This window comes from Cheilinus undulatus, linkage group 18 (assembly GCF_018320785.1).
Source record: "Cheilinus undulatus linkage group 18, ASM1832078v1, whole genome shotgun sequence".
Taxonomy (NCBI): Eukaryota; Metazoa; Chordata; class Actinopteri; order Labriformes; family Labridae; genus Cheilinus; species Cheilinus undulatus.
This window is the reverse complement of record NC_054882.1, coordinates 5,597,764-5,618,372: the sequence shown is the minus strand read 5'-3', so window position 1 is coordinate 5,618,372 and position 20,609 is coordinate 5,597,764. Positions and strand designations below refer to the sequence as shown.

General features: G+C 40.4%; 1 protein-coding gene across 3 annotated transcripts in view; it reads left to right on the top strand.

The window, feature by feature from the left end:
• Positions 1–20,124, top strand: part of vps39 (VPS39 subunit of HOPS complex) — a 42,242-nt gene extending 22,118 nt beyond the window's left edge. For 2 of the 3 annotated variants that reach the window (XM_041812338.1, XM_041812337.1), the window contains exons 14-24: positions 1,895–2,036; positions 5,940–6,026; positions 6,909–6,982; positions 7,162–7,378; positions 10,747–10,875; positions 11,215–11,317; positions 12,509–12,554; positions 13,579–13,728; positions 15,164–15,298; positions 15,959–16,050; positions 16,683–20,124. In XM_041812338.1, coding sequence (XP_041668272.1) covers positions 1,895–2,036; positions 5,940–6,026; positions 6,909–6,982; positions 7,162–7,378; positions 10,747–10,875; positions 11,215–11,317; positions 12,509–12,554; positions 13,579–13,728; positions 15,164–15,298; positions 15,959–16,050; positions 16,683–16,764 — 1,257 coding nt within the window. In that variant the 3' untranslated portion in view covers positions 16,765–20,124. The other variant, XM_041812339.1, reaches the window with a different exon arrangement.
• The last annotated feature ends 485 nt before the right edge of the window (positions 20,125–20,609 follow it).

Genomic DNA, 20,609 nt, shown 5'->3' with positions numbered 1-20,609 from the left:
GGTTATTAGAGGTGAAAACGCGTATGATTCAGCTGGTGACGCTGCCCTGTCTGCTCACTCTCATTGGTTGATGTGGGTACTCCGTCAGAAGCACTACAACATAGAATCCGACACGGTTTGGAGTAAAACAATCATGTTGACACCGCACACATGAGAATTATTCAAATAATCGTTTGCAACGTGGCTCCACTCAGGATACGCCCCTACGATCGTCAGGGGAGGCAAATCTTGCCTCAAATCGGGCTTAAAATCCTGTACTGTGTGGCTGGCCGTATCAAAAAAAAAAGAAAAAAAAAAAGGTTGCACACTCGAATCTTGCACATTACATCCAATGTGTTTTATTTTCACTGCGAAAAATTTGTAGAATGTATCCAATTGTTTCATACTGCGACAACAGAAAATGAGGTGGCTCTATCACTCCTCTAAGATCTCTCTGGATCTATCCTGACAGAGATCTTTATATGACACCAGCTTGTACATCAAAGCTGTGCCAAGATGGAGAGATGGAAAGCTACTTTTTAATTCAGTCTTTGTTCGGCGGCTGTGAGGTCAAACTTATACCTTATCTGCTATATTTCCATGGCTGATATCCATACAATACACAAGCAAATCACAGTGTTAAAAGTGAGGTTTCGGTGAGATAGAGGGAGATATAATTAGCTAAAATCGAATCTGTTTCAATAAACAAAAATGATGGATAAATGTTTTGGCGTCAGTGTGCAAATATGATTAGAACAACATGAGACAGATTTTCTTTTTTAATGTGCAAAACATTTGGACAAGTTTGCAAAGGCCTTTAGTATCAAAAATACAAGAGCAGAAAGGACTGGGAAAGATTAAACAGGTAGTTTATTACAAGAATAAGTAAATTAAAAATGCACAATGAAATGAGAAACTTAATTGCAGAAATAATGGGTCTGGCAGAGGGAGAGGGAGGCAGCAGGAAGCCGGCTTTTTGTGTCCTAAGTGGATCAGTCTGGTCCAGGTGCTCCGGATCTGTCAGGATATGGCAACCTTCCCACACCTCAGAAAGAGAGATGTACACTAATACATCAACAAACACTCCAAGGACTGAGGTATGAACTCTTGGTTACACCTCAGAAATTCAAGAGGATGTGGGACTCAGTGTTACAAAATATAAAAGAATAACCCAGCTCTCACCTCTTTCTGTAACACCCTTTGTACACTTTTTTTTTTTCAGGCAAGCAGCAAAATGGAACCGTTAATGTCAAATGTTGCTCCAATTACCCCTTTTTTCTTTCCTTTTTGTCACTTTTTGATGCTATTTAAATTATTTCCTCTGTCCTCTGTTTTCAGTTAAGTATTCTGCATTTTTCTGTGTCTATAATTGTTGATAAAAATCACTAAATAAATGTATGGAGAGAAAAAATCCAAACCCTCTAAGCATTGGCCATCACATTAATTTAAGGAGAGTAGAAGCCTGTGCCAAAAACCCCACAATCAACAGAACAAACATTCCAATCCTTGGGCAATCATTGTGTCAAACCTCATAAATGTTGACACAACAAAGATCACAAATGCTAGCCGCCGATGCTAGTTCCTCTTCATTACTGCTGGACTGTGAGCAAGAAGCACAACAGCCTCTTATGCTGACTCTCTGAGGTTACAAGACAGTTTATGTCGTTTGAACATGTTGGAACATTCCACCATGTGCTTTTCTTTTCTACAGACTGTTTTGTCATGGAATAGACACATCAAACTAGTGGAAAAACCCAGAAATAACAGGGGATCCTCTAAAATAATGTCAATCTAGTGGATTTAAATGAGGGGTAGAGTGCTGTGAAAACCTTACTTTCAGTTTTAGGTGAAAGACAACCTGAGCTTTAAAACTGTCAATAGTTTTACTAATCTGTTCGTGTCTTAACCTATTCAGACCAACGTGGCCCTGGTGTCCCCCCTCCTCCGCCTGGAAAACAACCACTGCCACATCGAGGAGAGTGAGTACGTCCTGAAGAAAGCCCACAAGTACAGTGAGCTCATTATTCTCTATGAGAAGAAAGGGCTGCACCAGAAAGGTAAGATCATCTCAGCTTCTTCTGCTACATTTATTTGGACTAAGCTTTGCAAAAAAAGAAACAAAAAAAAATATGAATTACAGGTGTGATTTGGCATATAACTCATTCTAAATAGAGTGGATTTGTACACCTTTTTCACCTGCAGATGGCTCCAGTGTAGAACGGTAAATGTTTCAATCTACTGAGATCTTTGAGTCACCCTTTAAAGCTGCAGATGCAAGAAGCAGGCACAGCAAAGATTAGAAAAAGAAAGTGATGAACAAAAAATACAATTATCTGTCAGTTAAATACTTTTTATTACCATGGGTAGATTTGTCAGGGTTAATCCAGTGCTTCAAACATTGAGCTGGTGCTTAAAAACAACAACTAACAACAGTCAAAATCAATACAAAATGGCGATTTAATCTGGAGTATTAGTTTCCACATGTTTTATAGATGTAGTACAAGCTTTTATTGAAGAAGAGGAAACTTAATCACCAGGCAGCATGCAACCGATAAATCAATAAACCAAACAATGACTTACAAAAGAGTTCAGAGTCATTTGTTAGTGTGTTTTATCTATTGCAGGCCTTTGCATGACAACTGAAAACATAAAAAATAAAACACAACAAAGCATCTGTTTCCTTTTACATTTTTACTGTTAAATTCTAGGCCTAACATAAGAATAATATATCATTATTGTCTTGTCCTCCTGATTGCCTCTAAATTAAATTACACAGTTTATAGTGATGCCAATAGTTCCTTCATGTTTAAGTCTCAGTTTTGTGTTTGTAACAGAGCTATAATCAGGGCACAGGCACCGTCCGCTGAGCCAGAATACAGTCTGTTTTAGAGGAGTTTTTCCTGCTTGTGGTTGTTTGACTCCTTATCCTGATTGATCACAGCAGGGTAAATGATTTCAGTTTCTGGCGACATTGAGTGAAACAATCTTAAAAGCCCTGGACACCCACATAGTTGTTAGCAACTGAAACCATGACTGGACCTCTTGTTGGGATCATGTGGGTGTGGGTGAGTTGACAGCTTCACCAGCCTGTATATTTTGCAGAAATTGTTTTCATTTCCATGGTACATAAAATGTATTACTTCATAAATTCTCAGCATAAGCCCACCAATTTTCAGCCTTTCCTGGTTTAATCTAACCTGACATGCCAGATACTGTTTCATAGATCAGTTACACAGGATGTATTTCCACACCCATCCAAAGCATTAAGGAAGGACAGGACTTTGAAAATATTCTGGTGATTGGACAAATGCTCTGACACATTCATTTTGGGCAAATCAAAAGGACAAGACAAAATGAGATCGTAAGCATGAGTAGCTCTGATAGTAACCTGATCCTGGCAGACTGGTGCAGTAGCAGACCACAAACGACTGAGCTTGTGCTGAGGCCAGACATAAGAAGTGCAAAAACATCATCTCTACCAAGAGAAACTTTCATTGTGGCTCTTTGCTCTTTTTCAATTAAAAGATGTGGTCCAGCCCTGATAAAACTGCCACTATAATGTCGCTACATCCAAGCTAATTGCTACACTAGCAGCAGCCATTATGAATACAAGCTTACAGTACAGTTAAACCCTGTCAGAAGTTTTGCAGACTCATGCTAAAGCAGGTCGGGAGAAGATTAAACACATCTTTTCTGTCTTGAAAAGCTTTCAGTGCTATATTTTGCTCTTTATTTAGTAAAGAGGTGTGGTCCAGTTCTGATAAAACAGCCCCTATCCTATGGCTACATCCAAGATAGTTTCTACACCAGTGGCAGCCATTGCTGTCGGCCTCCGACTAAACCGTGCCCATAGCTAAAGCCTTGCTCTCCTCCTGCTCATTAGTCTGGTCAGATCAGACCGTTTCATAGACGTTTCTGATTGGAGCTTTGCAGGATGGATTGCTTTATGACAGACGTGGAATCGGCCAGTCCATCTGCTGTTAGGTTTGTTGGGTTTAATCAGTCAGAGTAATTATAAAGACTAGTGTGGGTGTCCAGAGGCTTTATAAAAAACATATTATCTATGGAAGAAAGGTAAACAGTAGGACATGTGCTTTAATTTCAAATGTGGAGAAACAGATGTGTTATTTGTGTTGATGCGTCTTTGATGGTGATTGGTTGAATAAGTTGCCTCTGCTCTGACTAGAAATGCACCACTGTATCAATTTACCATTGGCATCAGCCAGCATCAGCCTTGTTGACAAACATCAACCATGATACAACAAATAATATGGCATGAACAGATTTCAGTAGCTAACGTTTATGTATTGTGTCCCATCAATATAACACAGGCATCCTGCAGACTCAAGTAAGAGATATTTTACTGGACAGTGAAGTCACCAGTTTGGTGAACTTTGATCATTTTTCATGGTAAAACAAAAGCAAATTTGAGAGCCGTAGAATATTGGTGTCAGTGCACCAGTGTTATTTTCATCGACTAAAACTTTGACTAAAATGTTCATCAACAGCCTTTTTTTCCTCGACAAAAACTAGACTAAGACCAACAAAAAAAGATCTGTGATGACTAAAACTGACAAAAAGTAAGTTTAGTTTTCATCAAGGTGACTAAAACTAGACTAAAATGTAATGTAGTTTTTGTCGTACATTCAAAATCTGTGATATTTCTCCACTGTGTCAAAAAACAATGCCCCTTTTGTCTCTAAGATGTAGAAAGCAGGGACCCCAGGTTTGGCAGGGTGCAGAGAACACACTACCATTACTTGGTACCAGATTTAGGCCAGAAAATAAATGCTTGGACTAAAACTAAAGACTAAAATGTGAGGAATTTTTATGGACTAAAACTAGACTCAAATGTATATGAGTTTTCGTCAGCTAAAAAGACTAAAATGTGACTAAAACTAAAAGACCTGTGATCATAAGACTAAGACTAAAATCAAAAATAGCTGTCAAAATTAACACTGCAATGCACCACCATCTCCAATTTTCACAGTGAGCTTTTAAGCTTAGTTGAGCGAGGAAAGTGAAAGAAAAAATAATTATTTGTCAGACACTCCTGGTACTGTGTCCTCTCTATCTTTCCCCATTCCTTGTCCATCTCAGCATGAGCAACTGAGAATGAAATAGGAACAAGGAACAAAACAGAGCGCTGTGTAGCACTGTTTTGCCTGCAGGTTGTCAGAACATCACAGTAGGGATCCCTAGAATCAAGCTGATTTTGTCGCTGATGTTTGCATGCAGTTATGAGTCTGACATGCTGAAGGACAGATGTTATACTCAATGGCCTCTGTCATACATTTCTGCCAAATAGTCAAGTAAAATCTCTTTGTATCTCAGTAAATATGCAGTAAATGTGGCACTGGACTCAACAAGCTGACTATCTTAAAAAACACATTCGCCAAAGCCCTCATTACCCTGAACTAGTACTCAGTCAACTAGAGCATGGTTTGGTTTGTTCAGAAAGTTTCTCTGTCTTTCCCTGTTATATTGTGTTGTATGTAATCTAAATTAAATCTTTGCTTCTCTAATAAAAGCTAAAGGACTATCTTGTAATTTTATTGTTCTTTGAGCTAAGTCGTATAAGTCCTCCCCTTCTTACCCCTCCTGCACATATTTACATAAATTTCTCGTTTTTTTATGCTGTTTTTATAATAGATATAAACTGTGTGTGTGAAAATAAATAAATTGATTAAATAAATAAATAAAGTGGCAGATTGTGGTCCACAGTGAGCACAGCTGGTCTTAATTAGCCCGCTCCAATTTGTGACTTCATGCTGCTCACGTCTGCCTCTCATGCTCTTCTACTCAAACCAGCTGTTGGAGTTCACCAGTTTACAGTGCCTGTGTTTCATCCACTTATGTTGACAGAAGAATTATGTAATGCACTGTACATCAGCCTGCTACTTTCCATTATTCCCCCTGCTCGCCTCTGACTCCTCGTCACCCTGTTTGCCCTCTTCCAGCCCTGCAGGTCCTGCTGGATCAGTCCACCAAGGCCAACTCTCCTCTGAAGGGCCACGAGCGGACGGTGCAGTACCTCCAAAGACTTGGTAAGAATCGCTTCAAGCCTGTTTTAACTTAGAGTGTCAAAGTTGTTCTCTCAACAAGACATGTTAAATTTGTCAGAGTAATTGTGGGAAAGCCTGTTGGAAACCTTTCACCCTGATTGATTGTGGAAGTGGGATGTAATTACATGTCTGGAACAGACTAAATGAGAGGTTTTTGTACAGAGTGTACCAGTATTCTCTATCACTGTTGTTTCTGTGCACAAGTGATGCCAAGAACAAAATTCCCAAACCGGTAGGGCAGTTAAAGGTGCTTTCATGTGAAAGTTGTCTCCAAATGATGCCTCATCTTAAAGGTTGAAGAATGCTTGCTTTTAACTACATTTATGCATGATGGCTGCCTTGCATCCCTTGTGTTGATTTGGTGTCAGCTGTGCCTTTTCCAAACACATCCATGGGGTTTTGCCCAGATGGACATGCAATGTAGCCGTGCTCTGGATATGTGAAACAGCCCCTCTGCCTTTTGAGGATATCGATAAATAAAAACAAAACCGAGAGACCAGTGCATGCATGCTCAAGGGAATATTTTGCACAGACAGATGGTGTCAGAGATGGTACAGAAATTTTGGAACCCTTCGTGATTGTTACCATGTTTGTTGTTTACATCCCTCACATCAGGTACTTTAACACAGCTTGAGCTTGTGCCCTCTAGTTGTGTCCGCTAGTCATGCATGGTCAAGTATATTCAAACATACACTAATCATGTAGCCCGACACGTTTGTGAACACTGCAATATATCTAGCCTAACAGTTCCTTTATTCATATTTCATAACAAAAACCCAGAGCTCCAGCCAGTAAAAGTTTCACTGTTTCTTTGCTTTCTTTTTAAGTAAATCTAATTTATCTACTGTTTCTCTTCACACACAGGAGTGGAGAATTTGGGAATAATCTTTGAGTTTTCACCCTGGGTGTTGAAGATTTGTCCTGAAGATGGACTCAAGGTAACAGGATTGATTGTTTTTACACTCTGGCAGCCAATGAATGTTTTAAATCCTTCTCATTTGTGCTGAAGTTCATTGAAAGGAGAGAATTCTGCCTTTTTATGTGCTGTTTTTATCCACATAGCCTCTAGCTCTCGCACATTCAGTACTTAAAGAAGAAAATCTCTCATTCTGTTCAGATCTTCACAGAGGACTTGACAGAGGTGGAGACCTTGCCAAGAGACAAGGTGCTGAACTTCCTGAAGGAGGGCTTCAAGGAGCTCGCCATCCCGTATTTGGAGCACATCATTTATATTTGGGATGAAAAAGGACCCGAGTTTCACAACGTGCTGATCCAGCTCTACCTGGAGAGGGTTCAGGGCCTCATGAAACAGTACCTCAACTCACTGCCAGAAGGTACGAGAACATGAGAGACTTTCTGATTTAATATTATTCTGGCTCAACAAAGGATAATCATATTCTCCGTTTTTTAAAGATTGTTTTTAGGGCATTTTTGCCTTTATTTGGATAGAACAGCCGAAGAGAGACAGGAAACACAGGCAGAAACAGGGGAAAGAGATGCACCAAATAAGCCCCGAGACTGGAAATCAATCCCACAACCAGAGCATCAAGGACTTTAGCCCGTGGACGCCTGCTCTACCCACTAAGCTACACTGGTGCCAAAAAAAGTTTATGAGTTACCAGAGTTTTAGCTCAGAAAATCCAGGCTGTAAGAATTTTCAGTACTTTGTGATACCAAGTAGGGTTAGGATTTCACCATTGTTTCAGTAATCATCTGAGGTGAAATGGTTCACAGAGGTCACAGTTTGGTACGGGTTCAGTTAAAAAATGAAGGAACACAAAGCTCCAGATTTATAACTTTAGATTTCCCTGATTTATCATTATTATTTTTTAAACTCACTTTAGTGCAGTTTATAGTTTATCTCATGTCGTTTTATTCTGAACTATTTCTGAGGTTGGTTTAGACTATGATGTGACATGACACAAAAAATGAGGGGGAAAAAATGCAAAATAAGAAGCAACAGAGAAATGGCCCGGCCCGGGGGCTACATGTGGCCCAGAACCATTCCCCAAGTGGCCTAGCCTGTGGTTATGCCAGAGATCCAGAGGGCAACCTGTTTTCATAAACAGGTTGCCCTAGTTTTCATAAATTCCCACAGTATTTCAGACCGTGAATGCAACACCCCGCGTAATCTAGCAACAGTCTACCTACAATGCACTATGTTGTTCTGAAGCGTGCCTAGCGAGGCTCAAAGAAGTAGCCCCAAAGTAACTGCAGCTACAACTGTGCTAATTTAGTTTTTATGCACTTGTAGATATGTCTGGGTAAGATGTGACCAAAACTATTACTTACAGAATTTCATTTTGGTTTTTATTCTATTTATTTTATTTTTATTCAAGTGAAAAAAACATTTCTGCTACCTCAGGTTATGTTCAAATATAGCTCTGTTGTTGTGGTTTTATGCATTTTTTCATGTGCTTTTGTCATGCTGCCAAATTTAGAAGGGAGACTATGAATAAAAAGTGCATATTTTTCATCAAATTGATCTATATTGGTTCAAAATTTGACATTACCCGCTGCTTACTGGGAGCAGAACATGTCTGGCCCAGTTGAATTTGTAATTGTAGGGCTCTGGTCTATTGCCTCCTGATCTGAAACAAAAATTGTAAAATGCAAATTGAAATCCATGCATTTTGGAGCAGTGTATCAGATTTATGGTTTATGAAGTGTGCTGTTACACCCTTGTTAGTAAATAGTGCAGTGGTTACTCATGTACAATCCTGACTAGCTGATGTGAACACAAGATAGCACTTCAGAACGGAGCTGGAGCAGAGCGCTTGATTACACACTTGCAGCATGGGTTTTCTGCTTCTACAGGTCCGAGTGTAGCCTTTAAAATGTATTGGCAACGGTAATATCCCCATCCATTTCAGCAGTCACATCCGGAGGCTTTTTAAAAGTAGCATGTAGATCAAGAGGGGTAGAAAAACCTGGCAGGTCTCGCTGCTCTGCAGCTCTATCTATGGAGCAAACTTTTCTTCTTCATGTGTTTTCTTTTGCCGGCTTCTTCCTCTTCTTTGTTGGTTGTTTAATAGCAGCGAGCAAACACTTACAAACATGACTGCCACCTGGATTGGTATACTGTTATATTTATATAATTTTTTCCCCTTGTAAAAAGTTTAGACGTATTCATCGTGTGACAAAGTGCATTGAACTGTGACCCCCAAGTCATCACGGTTCGTAGTGATTACAAATACCATTAAACCCTGAGTAAACCAAACTTATGAAGGAATAGTCGAGCACCTGCTATCATATTTTGTCATAAAATCTAAATTGGTTGCACACAGATCTGCCACTAATTTTGCTAAAATAACAAGAAATGATGATAAAACTGAAGGCTATTACCCCTTTAAATATTAAGAAACATCAACACAGAGTGCTGTAGTTTTAGTAAGATGGTCTAAACCTAATTCTGTTATCACCATCAACTTCTTCAACGACCATAATGCACTGCTCTTAGACAAAATGGCTAACGGTATCATACTGAAGATTAAAAATCTGGTATCTTGAAAACCCTTTTCCAGTCCAATCCAAATTAATTTATGAGGCACATTTAAAAACAGCAAAATGTTGACCAAAGTGCCATGCAGTAAACATGAAACAATCAGAACAATGAAGTAATGATGTAAGGGATTATTTTTTTCCTCATTAGATGCAGATATGCACAGGAGTTACTGACAGAAAGTGGACATTTAACATTTTCCACCTGCGGCAGTAGTAGAAAGCAAAGAGCATCTTCTGCACAAATTCATCGTCTCTAAAAATCAGCCCTCATAATAAAGGAGATAATTGTAATTTATGCAGGATTTATTTCACTACATGTGGGCTCACTTTTCTTCGGTCCACTAACATAAATCTGTGTCAGGGATTTTTATGAAATCCATCCCTCTCTTTCTGTTTTCCCTTTTAATGATCTTCCAGGACACTCTGCCGACGTGTACACTTTGCAGAAAAGCTCATTAATGTGCGCTTCTGTCTGAGAACAAGTTAATAAAAGCATCTGATAGAATAAATAAAAGGGCCAGAGGGGCAGATAATTTCTTTACAGTGCTTATGAAGATATTGCGCCTCAGGATATTAAAATTTATTCAGATTTCCAACAATGAAATAGGACTTTTCTCAGCATTGCAGCTCTCAGTTTGCAGATATTAAATGCTAGTTTTGCAGAAACAGTACTGATTGCAGTGATTGATTCAGTATTTCTAAATCTCCTACCAACTGATAAGTTTATAGTCATGTTCTGATTCAAAGCAAGAAAGTTTTTAATCCAACCAGAGACCGATAGAGTGGCCTTTCAGTCCCTCACTGCTTTGCAAATCTCGTGATAGCAGTCATATCTTCTTATTTTGGGTTGCATTGGTTGATCAGCTGAACCTCCAGAGTTTACAGAAAGATAAACAAAGGCCAAGATAAGCAGCATGTAGTAACTTTTGAAGGTAAATCCAGGATCTTTACCTTAAACATGCATAAAAATAGGAAAGTTCATAATTGCACAGATTAATGCTATGCTAGTCAACTTATGAATTAACCACTAACCTTTATGGCTCTAGACTAAATAAAGCATCAGCATCTTCAATTTAAAGACTCCTATATGGCTGTCAGTGCTTCTACAAAAGAACAAGATGTCAGCACTTAATCATAAAGATATAAATCTGAAAGAAAAACCAATACAGACTCTAACAAACCCCCTGTGTTGTTGCAGGAGTCCCAGCTGTTGCTGCAGGCAAAGAAGAAGGTGATCTAGGAGAGTTCAGGAACAAGCTGCTGTCATTTCTGGATATTTCCACCAACTATGAACCTGCCAGACTCATCAGTGACTTTCCCTTTGATGGTAAGAAATATCTCTGTCACTCAGGGAAAAAGGAGAAGACACTGTTAAACAAACACAAAGAGGGATAAAGATTTAGTTTCCATTGGTGTTTATATTGTCCTGAAAATATTACAATGATGTCTTAAATATTTAAGCCTCAGCCGTTTGATCACATCTAAGAAATGTGAAAGAAAAAACACTTTTTTTTTTTAAGTGGCATAACAAACACCAAGGTACCAGTATTTTCCAGTACCTCATATGCACATGCTCTTAGTGCTTTAAGGTTGCAGTAAAGTTACATATATATGCTTCAGCTGAAGGGTGGGTCTTGCACTCTTGACCTTGTTTTCCGTCTCTCAGGCCTGCTGGAGGAACGTGCCCTGCTCCTGGGTCGGATGGGTAAACACGAGCAGGCGCTCTTCATCTATGTGCACATCCTGAAGGACACCCGCATGGCTGAGGAGTGAGTAATCCTTTAAATCAACACCACCACAGAAATCCTGCATAACTGAGCAGCACATTTACACCAACCATCAGCTAACATCTGCAGACTCCAGCAGCCAGGTTGGCTCATAGATATACTCAGTGTGATAATGAGGGATTTTGTGAAGCATATTTGAATATAGTAAAGGTTACAGATTACTGTCCTTAATTCTAGTAAGACAGACAGATATTATCTTACTTTAATTTTGTTAATTTTACTCAGTTCGTCCATCCATCCATTTTCTTCCGCTTATCTGGGGTCAGGTCACGGTGGCAGCAGGCTAAGCAAGTCAACCCAGACATTCCTCTCCCCAGCAACATTTTCCAGCTCCTCCTGGGGGATATGTAATCCCTCCAGGGAGTTCTGGGTCTACCCCACGGTCTTATTCCAGTTGGATGTGTCCGGAAGACCTCTACAGGGAGGCAACCAGGAGGCATCCTGACCTGATGCCCGAACCACCTCATCTGGCTCCTTTTAACATGAAGGAGCAGCGGCTCTACTTTAAGATCCTTCTGGTTGTCCGAGCTCCTCACCCCTTCTCTAAGGCTGAGCCCAGATACCCTCCTGAGGAATCTCAGTTTGATCGCTTGACCCTGCGATCTTGTTCTTTAGGTCATTACCCAGAGTTCATGACCATAGATGTTGGTTGGGCCAAAAATCAAGTGGTAAGTTGAGAGCTTTGCCTCACATATCAGCTCCCTCTTCACCATGACAGTGCAGTACATCTGCAATACTGCAGATGCTGCACCACTCCACCTGTTGATCTTGCAACACCCCCCTCCACCAGGAGGGTGCAACCCACCGTTTTCTGGCAGAGGACCATGGCCTCAGACTTGGAGGTGCTGACTCTAATCCCGCCCGCCTCGCACTCAGCCACAACTGACCCAGTGCCTGCAGGAGGTCCCCGGCTGAAGAGGCCAACAGAACCACATCATCTGCCAAAATCAGAGATGGAATCCTGAAGTGCTGCATGTGGTGCTGTTCAGGGGGAAGCTGAAATTTACTGGGCAGAGAATAAAATATTTAACTGATGCAGCACAGACAGTGAGCGTGTGATGCTACAGGATGAGGAGGGGATGCCAAACACTCGCATGCTGTTAGAACACAGCGTTGAAATAGTCAATCATTTATATTTTATCTTTACTCTGATTTTCTCTCTGTGTTCTGCAGATACTGCCACCGTCACTACAGCAGCTCCGTTGAAGGGAATAAAGATGTGAGTGGAACTTGATTTGTCACTTTATCTGAAGAACATGTTTCTTTGTGTTTCCTCTTGGATTCTTAGTGTAAACTTGGGTTTTCTGATGGATCTGTTGTGTTTGTTTTTATGACTACTTTTTCATTTTGCACGCCCTGCTGCCTTCTGTTAAGTGCCTTTGTGTTTGCAGAAAGCACTACACAAATATAATAGATTATTTATGGCTTACAGTAGAGCGACAATGCAAAACACGATGTAGGTGCACTACGTCGCTCTGTCTTTCTTTCTAACACATAGGTCCATAGAAACACAATAAACATGATTGATATTGTAAAAGATAGGACAAGACACGGGGATGAAGACTTGCACCTTTATTTTTAAAGCCCATGTGACTGGTAGAAAGTGGTCTTTAAGTGTTGAAGGACATTAAATAAGCACCTGATTGGAGGAGGGAATCTGTGAGTTTTTACTATACCTGCAAATGTAAAAGAATACTACTGCTGCCAACCTCAAAGAGGTATACAGTTGACCCTTTGTTGAGCCTCTGATTGGTCTGCTGACCCACCAGTCAGTGGTGGCTTAGTTTAAATTATGTAGTTGAGGTGATGCTTTTATCACCTGGACACCGAACACGCTTTAAGACTTGGAATTGACCCCGTGACCAGTGTGTTGTGGACTTTAGCCTCAGTGTATGGGTGCCCAGTCGATTAACTGAGCACTGGTTCTGATTGTTTTGATATGACACATTTTAAACATGAAACGTCCTTATGCAAAAGATCCATTGTTTTAAAACCAAATTGGAAGTGGTACTGTGCAAAATTCTGCTTAGGAGGCAACCCTGTTCTTAAGTAGTAAAGCATTTTTTTTTTCATGTCAGCTATTGATGTATATAGTTTAGGCAAGTTGTTCGTCTTTTTTTAATGCTCCATTAATAATTTTTATAGTCTTTGAAGGACAATTTTGATACAAGTTCCAAACATGCGTTTTCTGCTTCTTCTTCAGATGAAATATGAAGCATTAACATCAACCTTTCCCCCTCCAGGTGTATCTGTCTCTGCTGCGGATGTACCTATCACCTCCTGATGTCCACTGCTTGGGGCCGATCAAGATGGAGTTGTCAGAGCCGCAGGCCAACCTCCAGGCGGCCCTGCACGTCCTGGAGCTGCACCACAGCAAACTCAACACCACCAAGGTAAGCCACAGCTTTCTCTCAACTCACCAAATGTTCTGATTGTTTAACTGTTGAACTATTACATTTTATTTAAAATGCTTGGTTAAATATGAAGAGGTTTTTGATGTTATGATGTGAAATTAAAGCAGAGACTGGGCAGAACTGCTCTTATCTAAAGTGCTTTTTTTCACTGCCAGATGAGAGTTTGCAATGTCGGGGGTAATCAGATGCTCTCTTTGTGATGGAAAAATTCAGATATCCACCAGGGTGCAGGTTTCCCTCCAGAGACGTCTGCTTTTCAGCATGAATATCTTTGATCTGACTTCTTGAATTTACCTGTTTGGACCACCTGAATGCAGGAACAAAGCCGTGAAGAATAAAAGCAGTTCTGTTCAAAACCAGCTCCTGACCTATTTCTCCTCAAACCTTCATGTTACAATCCACTTACTGCTGTCAAGTAAAAGAAGATGTCCCGTGAAGAAAGCTTTTATAAATCTTATAAAACATTTATCGGTTTTCAATACAATCCAGCTGGAGGAAGTCTGTCCACACACCCGTATCGAGGAGAAAACAGAACCAGCAGATATTTTTTCCCTTCTTTCTCTGTCTTATCACAGAGGAACAGAGGCACAGGCTTAGGATGGGATACTGTAAATATTTTTACACCCTAATTAAAACATGCAGGTTGATCCTCGGTGTAAAACACACCATAATACACAGTGCCTGATCTGTGATGTAAAGTGGAGGTGATTAAAGGTGATTGTGTGTGAAAGGCACCACTGATCCTTGTTAAGATGCAGACATGTCAAATTAAGAGTCTCTGGAGGGGAACTCTGCAGCTTGATGGGAATGTTTTGGCACATCTCTCCTTCATCCCTCGTGTCTACTCTTCTTTAACGCCACCCTATTCTCTTTCCCTCCAGTCTAACTCACAGAGAGCACCGGTGACCTGCTCTCATTTTCTCCTGGCCTCTATTCTTGTCACGCAAAGAACCATGAGACAAGAATTCTCAATCCAAGGTGCTGGTTTAGCTCAGTCCGCAGAGCTGTCACCTTGAGTAAAAAGTCCTTGCAGTTGGCTGCAGGTTCGACTCCCAGCCTTGGACATCCTTCATGCTGTCTGTCTCTCTCCAGTTATTCTGTCAGAAAAGGTTAAAAACAAAAAGAAAAATGGATACAAATTTGAATACCAAGTTCAGGAAGTCCAGCTGCTTCTTTTGTATCAAGCTTTGGAAAACAGTGACCTGGATGAATGAAAACCTACACAGATGAGTAGAAGATAAGATAAGATATTCCTTTATTAGTCCTGCAAGGGGGAGGGATGTTTTTCTGGAGAGACATTTCCTCCATCAACTCCTGAGGGTTTCCTTTTGTATAATACGAGTTGTAGCTGTTTAAAAAGCAAAATGAAGTCTGGTCAGCGGCGTTAAACAGCCAGTGTAATTGTGTTTTCCAGGCCATCAATCTGCTCCCAGCCAACACTCAGATCAGAGAGATCCGCGTTTTCTTGGAGAGCGTGCTGGAGGAGAAGGCTCAGAGGAAACGCTGCAACCAGGTCCTGAAGAGTCTGCTGCAGGCCGAGTTCCTCAGGGTGAGTCCTGGAAGAATTCTTAACACGTTTAAGTCAGAATAAGCTTTGGCCTGAAGTAAAGTCAAAGAAAACCCCATGAAGCATTTTCATTTTTGACTCCACAGGTAAATGTTAGTGCTCTGATGAAGAATCATGGCTCCTGTTGTCTGCTCTATAAAGTTTTTATGGAACTTTATTGATCCCTGCAGAGAAACAGTTTGGCTCCTGGGTTTTCTTTGGTGTTCAGAGAGTAGGGTTGGCTGTAAATCTGCCTTTCTTACTCTGAGAGAGGTCAAATATGATTTAAAGGATAATTCCGTCTGGTTGATTTGTGACACAGGAGCAGTCCTAAAACCAAAAGATCCTACGTTTATCATTTCAATCAAAACAATAAAAGATGTCAGGTAGAAACAGCCTACTCAGCTCTACACACCTCTGTTGCTTACCTGATACTTTAAATTGAGGAGGCTTTTAATAAAAGCTGCACTTCATAAGATGTATTCACTGAACAGTTAACTGAAGTTGTGGTTGCATTGATGAATTTCACATAATTAGGGTGAAAAGTTGTTAAAAGTGGCTCTCATTAAACTAGTCAGTTTTAAAAATGTCTGCACTGATGAATCTCTGATTTACAGCCATGTTTCCATGTCTTGGCTCACTCTTCATATTTTGTGTTTTCAGGTTCAGGAGGAGCGAATCTTCCACCAGCAGGTTAAATGTGTCATCACAGAAGAAAAAACCTGCAGAGTCTGCAAGAAGAAGATAGGAAACAGGTAAAAATAGCAGTTTAAAAACTGCAATCTACACAGGGTTCCCACACATCCTGGAGAATCTGGAAAACATCCAGCCAATTTTCCAGTTATAGAAAGAAGGAAAGATCACGTTTAATTTCCCAAAATTAAAGTGCAACTAAACCCTCAGACCACTTTCCAGCAGAAAACCTATGTGTATGGATATTTAGTAGTACTGTTGACCAGTTAGGGTCCAAAAATCGACATTTATGCAAAAGGAAAAGTGGTTGCGAAACACTGGCATAGTGGCTAATGTTGTGGCTGATGGAGACATTATCAAGGAGTGAGTGGAAGTCTTATCCCTCCCTCCTCTCAGCCCTTTCTATGATGCTTTAAATGTATTTTTGAGATTCCAGGGTAGATGAACCTCCGCTGAAACTCTGGGTTTTAGTTGCTCTTAAACCAAGTAAATTAACTTTTACTTGACTGCAGTATTCTTGTACTCTTCCCTTCCTGCATGCAGCCACAGCTGATCACATCGTTGATTTCACTACTAATATTAACTTTGGCCTTTGACACCATAGATCATATCCTAAACTTCTGTTATTGTCATAAACTATTTTTCCTCAGTCCTCTGAACAGTAAAGCACTCTCTGTTTATCTGTTTCTTTCAGTGCATTTGCCAGATATCCTAACGGCGTGGTGGTGCATTACTTCTGCTGCAAAGATCGCAACGTTTGTCCAACTGAGCAGTAACCGCTCTACTCCACAATGACTGTTTACTAACAAATAAACAAATAACACCCCTCCTTCTCTGTGGATATCAACGCTCAGACATCTTTGAAAAAGCAGAAGAAAGAGCTGGAGTCAGTCACAGACTGTAGAATCGTACAGAGCTCAGCTTTATCAGAACTGGATCTACTTCTGCTTTCAAAGGCACCGGCTAGCCTTTCTCTCTGTGCATGAAGAGGCAGGAGGAACGTCCGGGGTCGCCTGGACAGGAGGGGAGAAAAACAGAGAAAGACGGAGGCAGTTTGACATTTGAAAAGCACGCGTCAATGTAACAGTAGAAGGGATTCTCTGCCCTGCACGCTGCCTCAAAGGAAAACAGGAGCTTTGGACAGGCGCGTAAAGGAAGAGGAGCGTGGTCAACTTTTTATTTTTTATTTTTTGCACTCTTCCACCCCTCCTGTCAACACTGTGTAGGCCTCAAACACTGCTTTATACGCCATAGCCGCTCTGCAGGAGTGATGTTTAATGCCTTTAGTGACTCTGAAGATTGTACTCGCGTCATGATGCTCTGTTTGCATGTTCTGGTACTCACTCAGCTACACAACATGTGTCTTAGCGTGTTTCTGTATTTAATTTAAACATTGGAGATGCCATCTGCACCTCAGCTTAACATTTACTGTCAAAGGATTTCTAACATGCAGCATTTTTGAAGTCACCTTTATACGTCATCATTTTACTGATTTTTGTGTTTTTTGTTCCTCAAATATTTAAAGTTAATGAAGGAGTAGAGGTTATTTAAAGCTGAACTGCGACATTTAAACAGCAGACTAACGAATCATCACCGCAATCTCAGCATCTCCCATAATTTCAGCATTACTTTCTACACCCCAAGGGAAATTTATCCAGGAGTAAATGCAGCGCTGTGAAAATTATCACCATCATAAAGCAGCAACAGACCTAAACTATCCAAAAAATCAACACAGGCTCCTTCCTTCTTGTCCCAAGTTTAGCAGGTGTTTTAAAGACTTTGAGCCTCATTCTTAAAAATCGAAGATTTTTCTTTAACTTGTCCCAAAGAAAAGTCTTAGGCAGATTCATGAAGCTGCTCTTCAACTGCTGAATGTGTCTGCACCAGCGGGAAGCTCATAGATTTGTCATAAAACTGTAATTTTTGCAGCAAAGAAGTCCAGATAGGTAGCACAAAGAAGCACTATCAAAATGCCAAAGTTTCTATGGCTCTACCAACTGTTCAAATAGCAGAAAAACACAATTTAAGTTTATTTTGGGTCCCAGAATGAAGGAAGGATGAACATATTGAACCATGGGTTAACTGGATCGTTGCATCCCTAGTAAATAAAAGGTGATGTGCAATGGTAGTGTATCTTGTTATTGCAGACTAAAAGTAGCAGCAAATCACCTGTGTGCATTTTTGGTTTGTTTGTTTGAGAATATTTAATTTCTTCTGTCAGGAATCACACATCCTCACTTCATCATTAAAAATCAGCACTTTATAATGGATAGATTTCATCTTTGTTTGGTGTCTGAACACATTCATGTGGTGGAAAATCCTAGTTTCTGTCAAAGAACTGGACGGTCTGCTCGATCCTTGTGCTTTTTTCACATTATTGTTTATTTACTGCTCAAGAGAGGAGATTATTTAACAAACAGCTGTCCACATTTTTAAAAAAAATCAATGTATTGCATTAGGGATGCATAATAACATAATGTGATGTCATGGCTTTTGCAGATGTCAGCTGAAAAAGTTAACTTTCTGCAGCTGATGTATTAGCTGTAAATATTGCCTGTATTGGTTGTTTACAGTCATGTGACCATGAAGACATAGGAATGCCAGACGGGGGGCAGGAAGTAGAAAAGGCTGTTTGAAATTAATGGAACTAGAGGAAACCTAAAGCTATGAATGAGCCTGTACACTGCAGTTATCTTCAGGAAAAACCTACATACATTTAGTACAATCCTACACTTCACACTCCCACCCAATTTACCTGGCGTGAAGCCGATCAATACCACATATTACTTAGACCTGCCAACCTCTGACTACACATCTAGCCAGGTGACGGGAGAAAAGAGTCTTCTAGTGAGCTAAGAGACTAGCTGAGCCCCTCTAACAGCTTTTCATCCACATTTTGTCTTAAATGTGCTTTTAATGGAAAGGCTGATAGACTGTTAACCAAATAAACCTTGTGGGACAAGTGACCGAGCGATGATGTGCCTTTCATGAACCAGCCTGGTTTTATAATGTTAGCCATCTTAGCTGGCTCCCATTTTTTGTTATTTAATACTCATTTAGAAAGCCAAACTGGAACCAAATAAAAAGCTGTTTAGGGAGGAACAAGATCAGCTCTATTTCTGAGTTTGGCTAAATGCAACAGCTCTCTTAAGAAAGACAAATTTCCCATCACAATGGGAAAGACTGGACAGACTCAGCTCCAAACACAGGCAAGGTCAGGGTTAAAGGTGCTAAACCATGACAAAATGTAATGAACTAAGCCAGATCGCTTTCTGGAAACAGATCATACAGGACACAGAAGAAGCTTAAGAATGTTTTTTCGCTCTTTGAATGGTTGGCACAGTCGTAAACAGCACTAAAATGTGGTATCTGTCTATGCAGGAATCACTTCTTGCCCCCCATCTGAAGTTGTCTGCTACACCTGAAGTCTTCTTTGTTCACCCTAAAGTTTTAAACATTGTATGGACTGAAGTTTTAAGTCTGGACTACATTTATATAAAGGTATCAGTAATGTCAAAAATTAATTTGAAAATAACGGCATGTTGGATATCTGCAAATATCCAACATCATGCATCCCTAAAACATACGGTTTGAGTTTTTGCCCACTGTATTGTTTTGGAAATGTGCACAATTTTAACATCACTTTCCCCGCTGTTAGGGATTTTTGATGATTTACTGCCAGTAAATCAAACGTGTGCTTTGGCGTTCATGATGCTCCAATGTGTGCATGTCTTGGCTCTTAATTACAGCATCTTCACAGTATGTAAGCACTAATTGTGAGGGGATTTTGGCTTTGTTTTTGTACAACAGGAGGAGATGGAATCATATCCATCTTTATAGTATCTCCAGGCAGCAGCGCTGGTTTTTCCCTGAACTGTTGCTAAAATGTTGGTTTTCTCAGAAGTTGTAGCATTATCTTGGTCTTTTCCTCCTGCTCCAAAGGTTTGCACTCATTCTGCTCAGACTGTTTCTGATGTAACTTTAGCGGGGATGTTTGTACCGCCGTGTGTATATCTGTATAAAGTGTGAGAGTGTTCATGATGTTTCTCATAGAGCGGTCTGATTCTGAGGGGCGACCTGTCTGTGTGTCTGTCTATGTGGCTTGAATCAGTAATAAAGAAACATTTTCACTCTTACCTGTGTCTGAGTGATGAAACCACATGGTCTCTCTGTATCTGAATACCCAAAATGCATCATTAATCCTTGACAATGCACTGTGGGAACCTCCCCTACTTCAGACATGAATAAGAACAGCTACATTTCCAGTCAGAATCTCATCACAGTTTCTCCCAGATATGCCCATTAAAACCCAAACTAACTCATTTTGTTAATGGACTTTCTCCTTGAGTCTAGCCAGCTGGAGTAACAGAATCACAACAACACGACTGCTCAGCAACGCTTTTAGTCACACAACCTCACGCTGGAGTCTGCCAGCCTGTTTCTAGGTTCCTGATGACTACCTCGTCTGGGCAAGGAGTCTGAGCGGACTTGGCCTGGAAGAAAAAACCTGGCAGAGTTTGGAAATGATAGAGGCATTATAGCAGCATTTATATTAGATTTTTTTCATTCAACCAGGAGTGTTTCTGCTGAGAAAGAGAGATCTCTTTTACAAGGGAGGCCA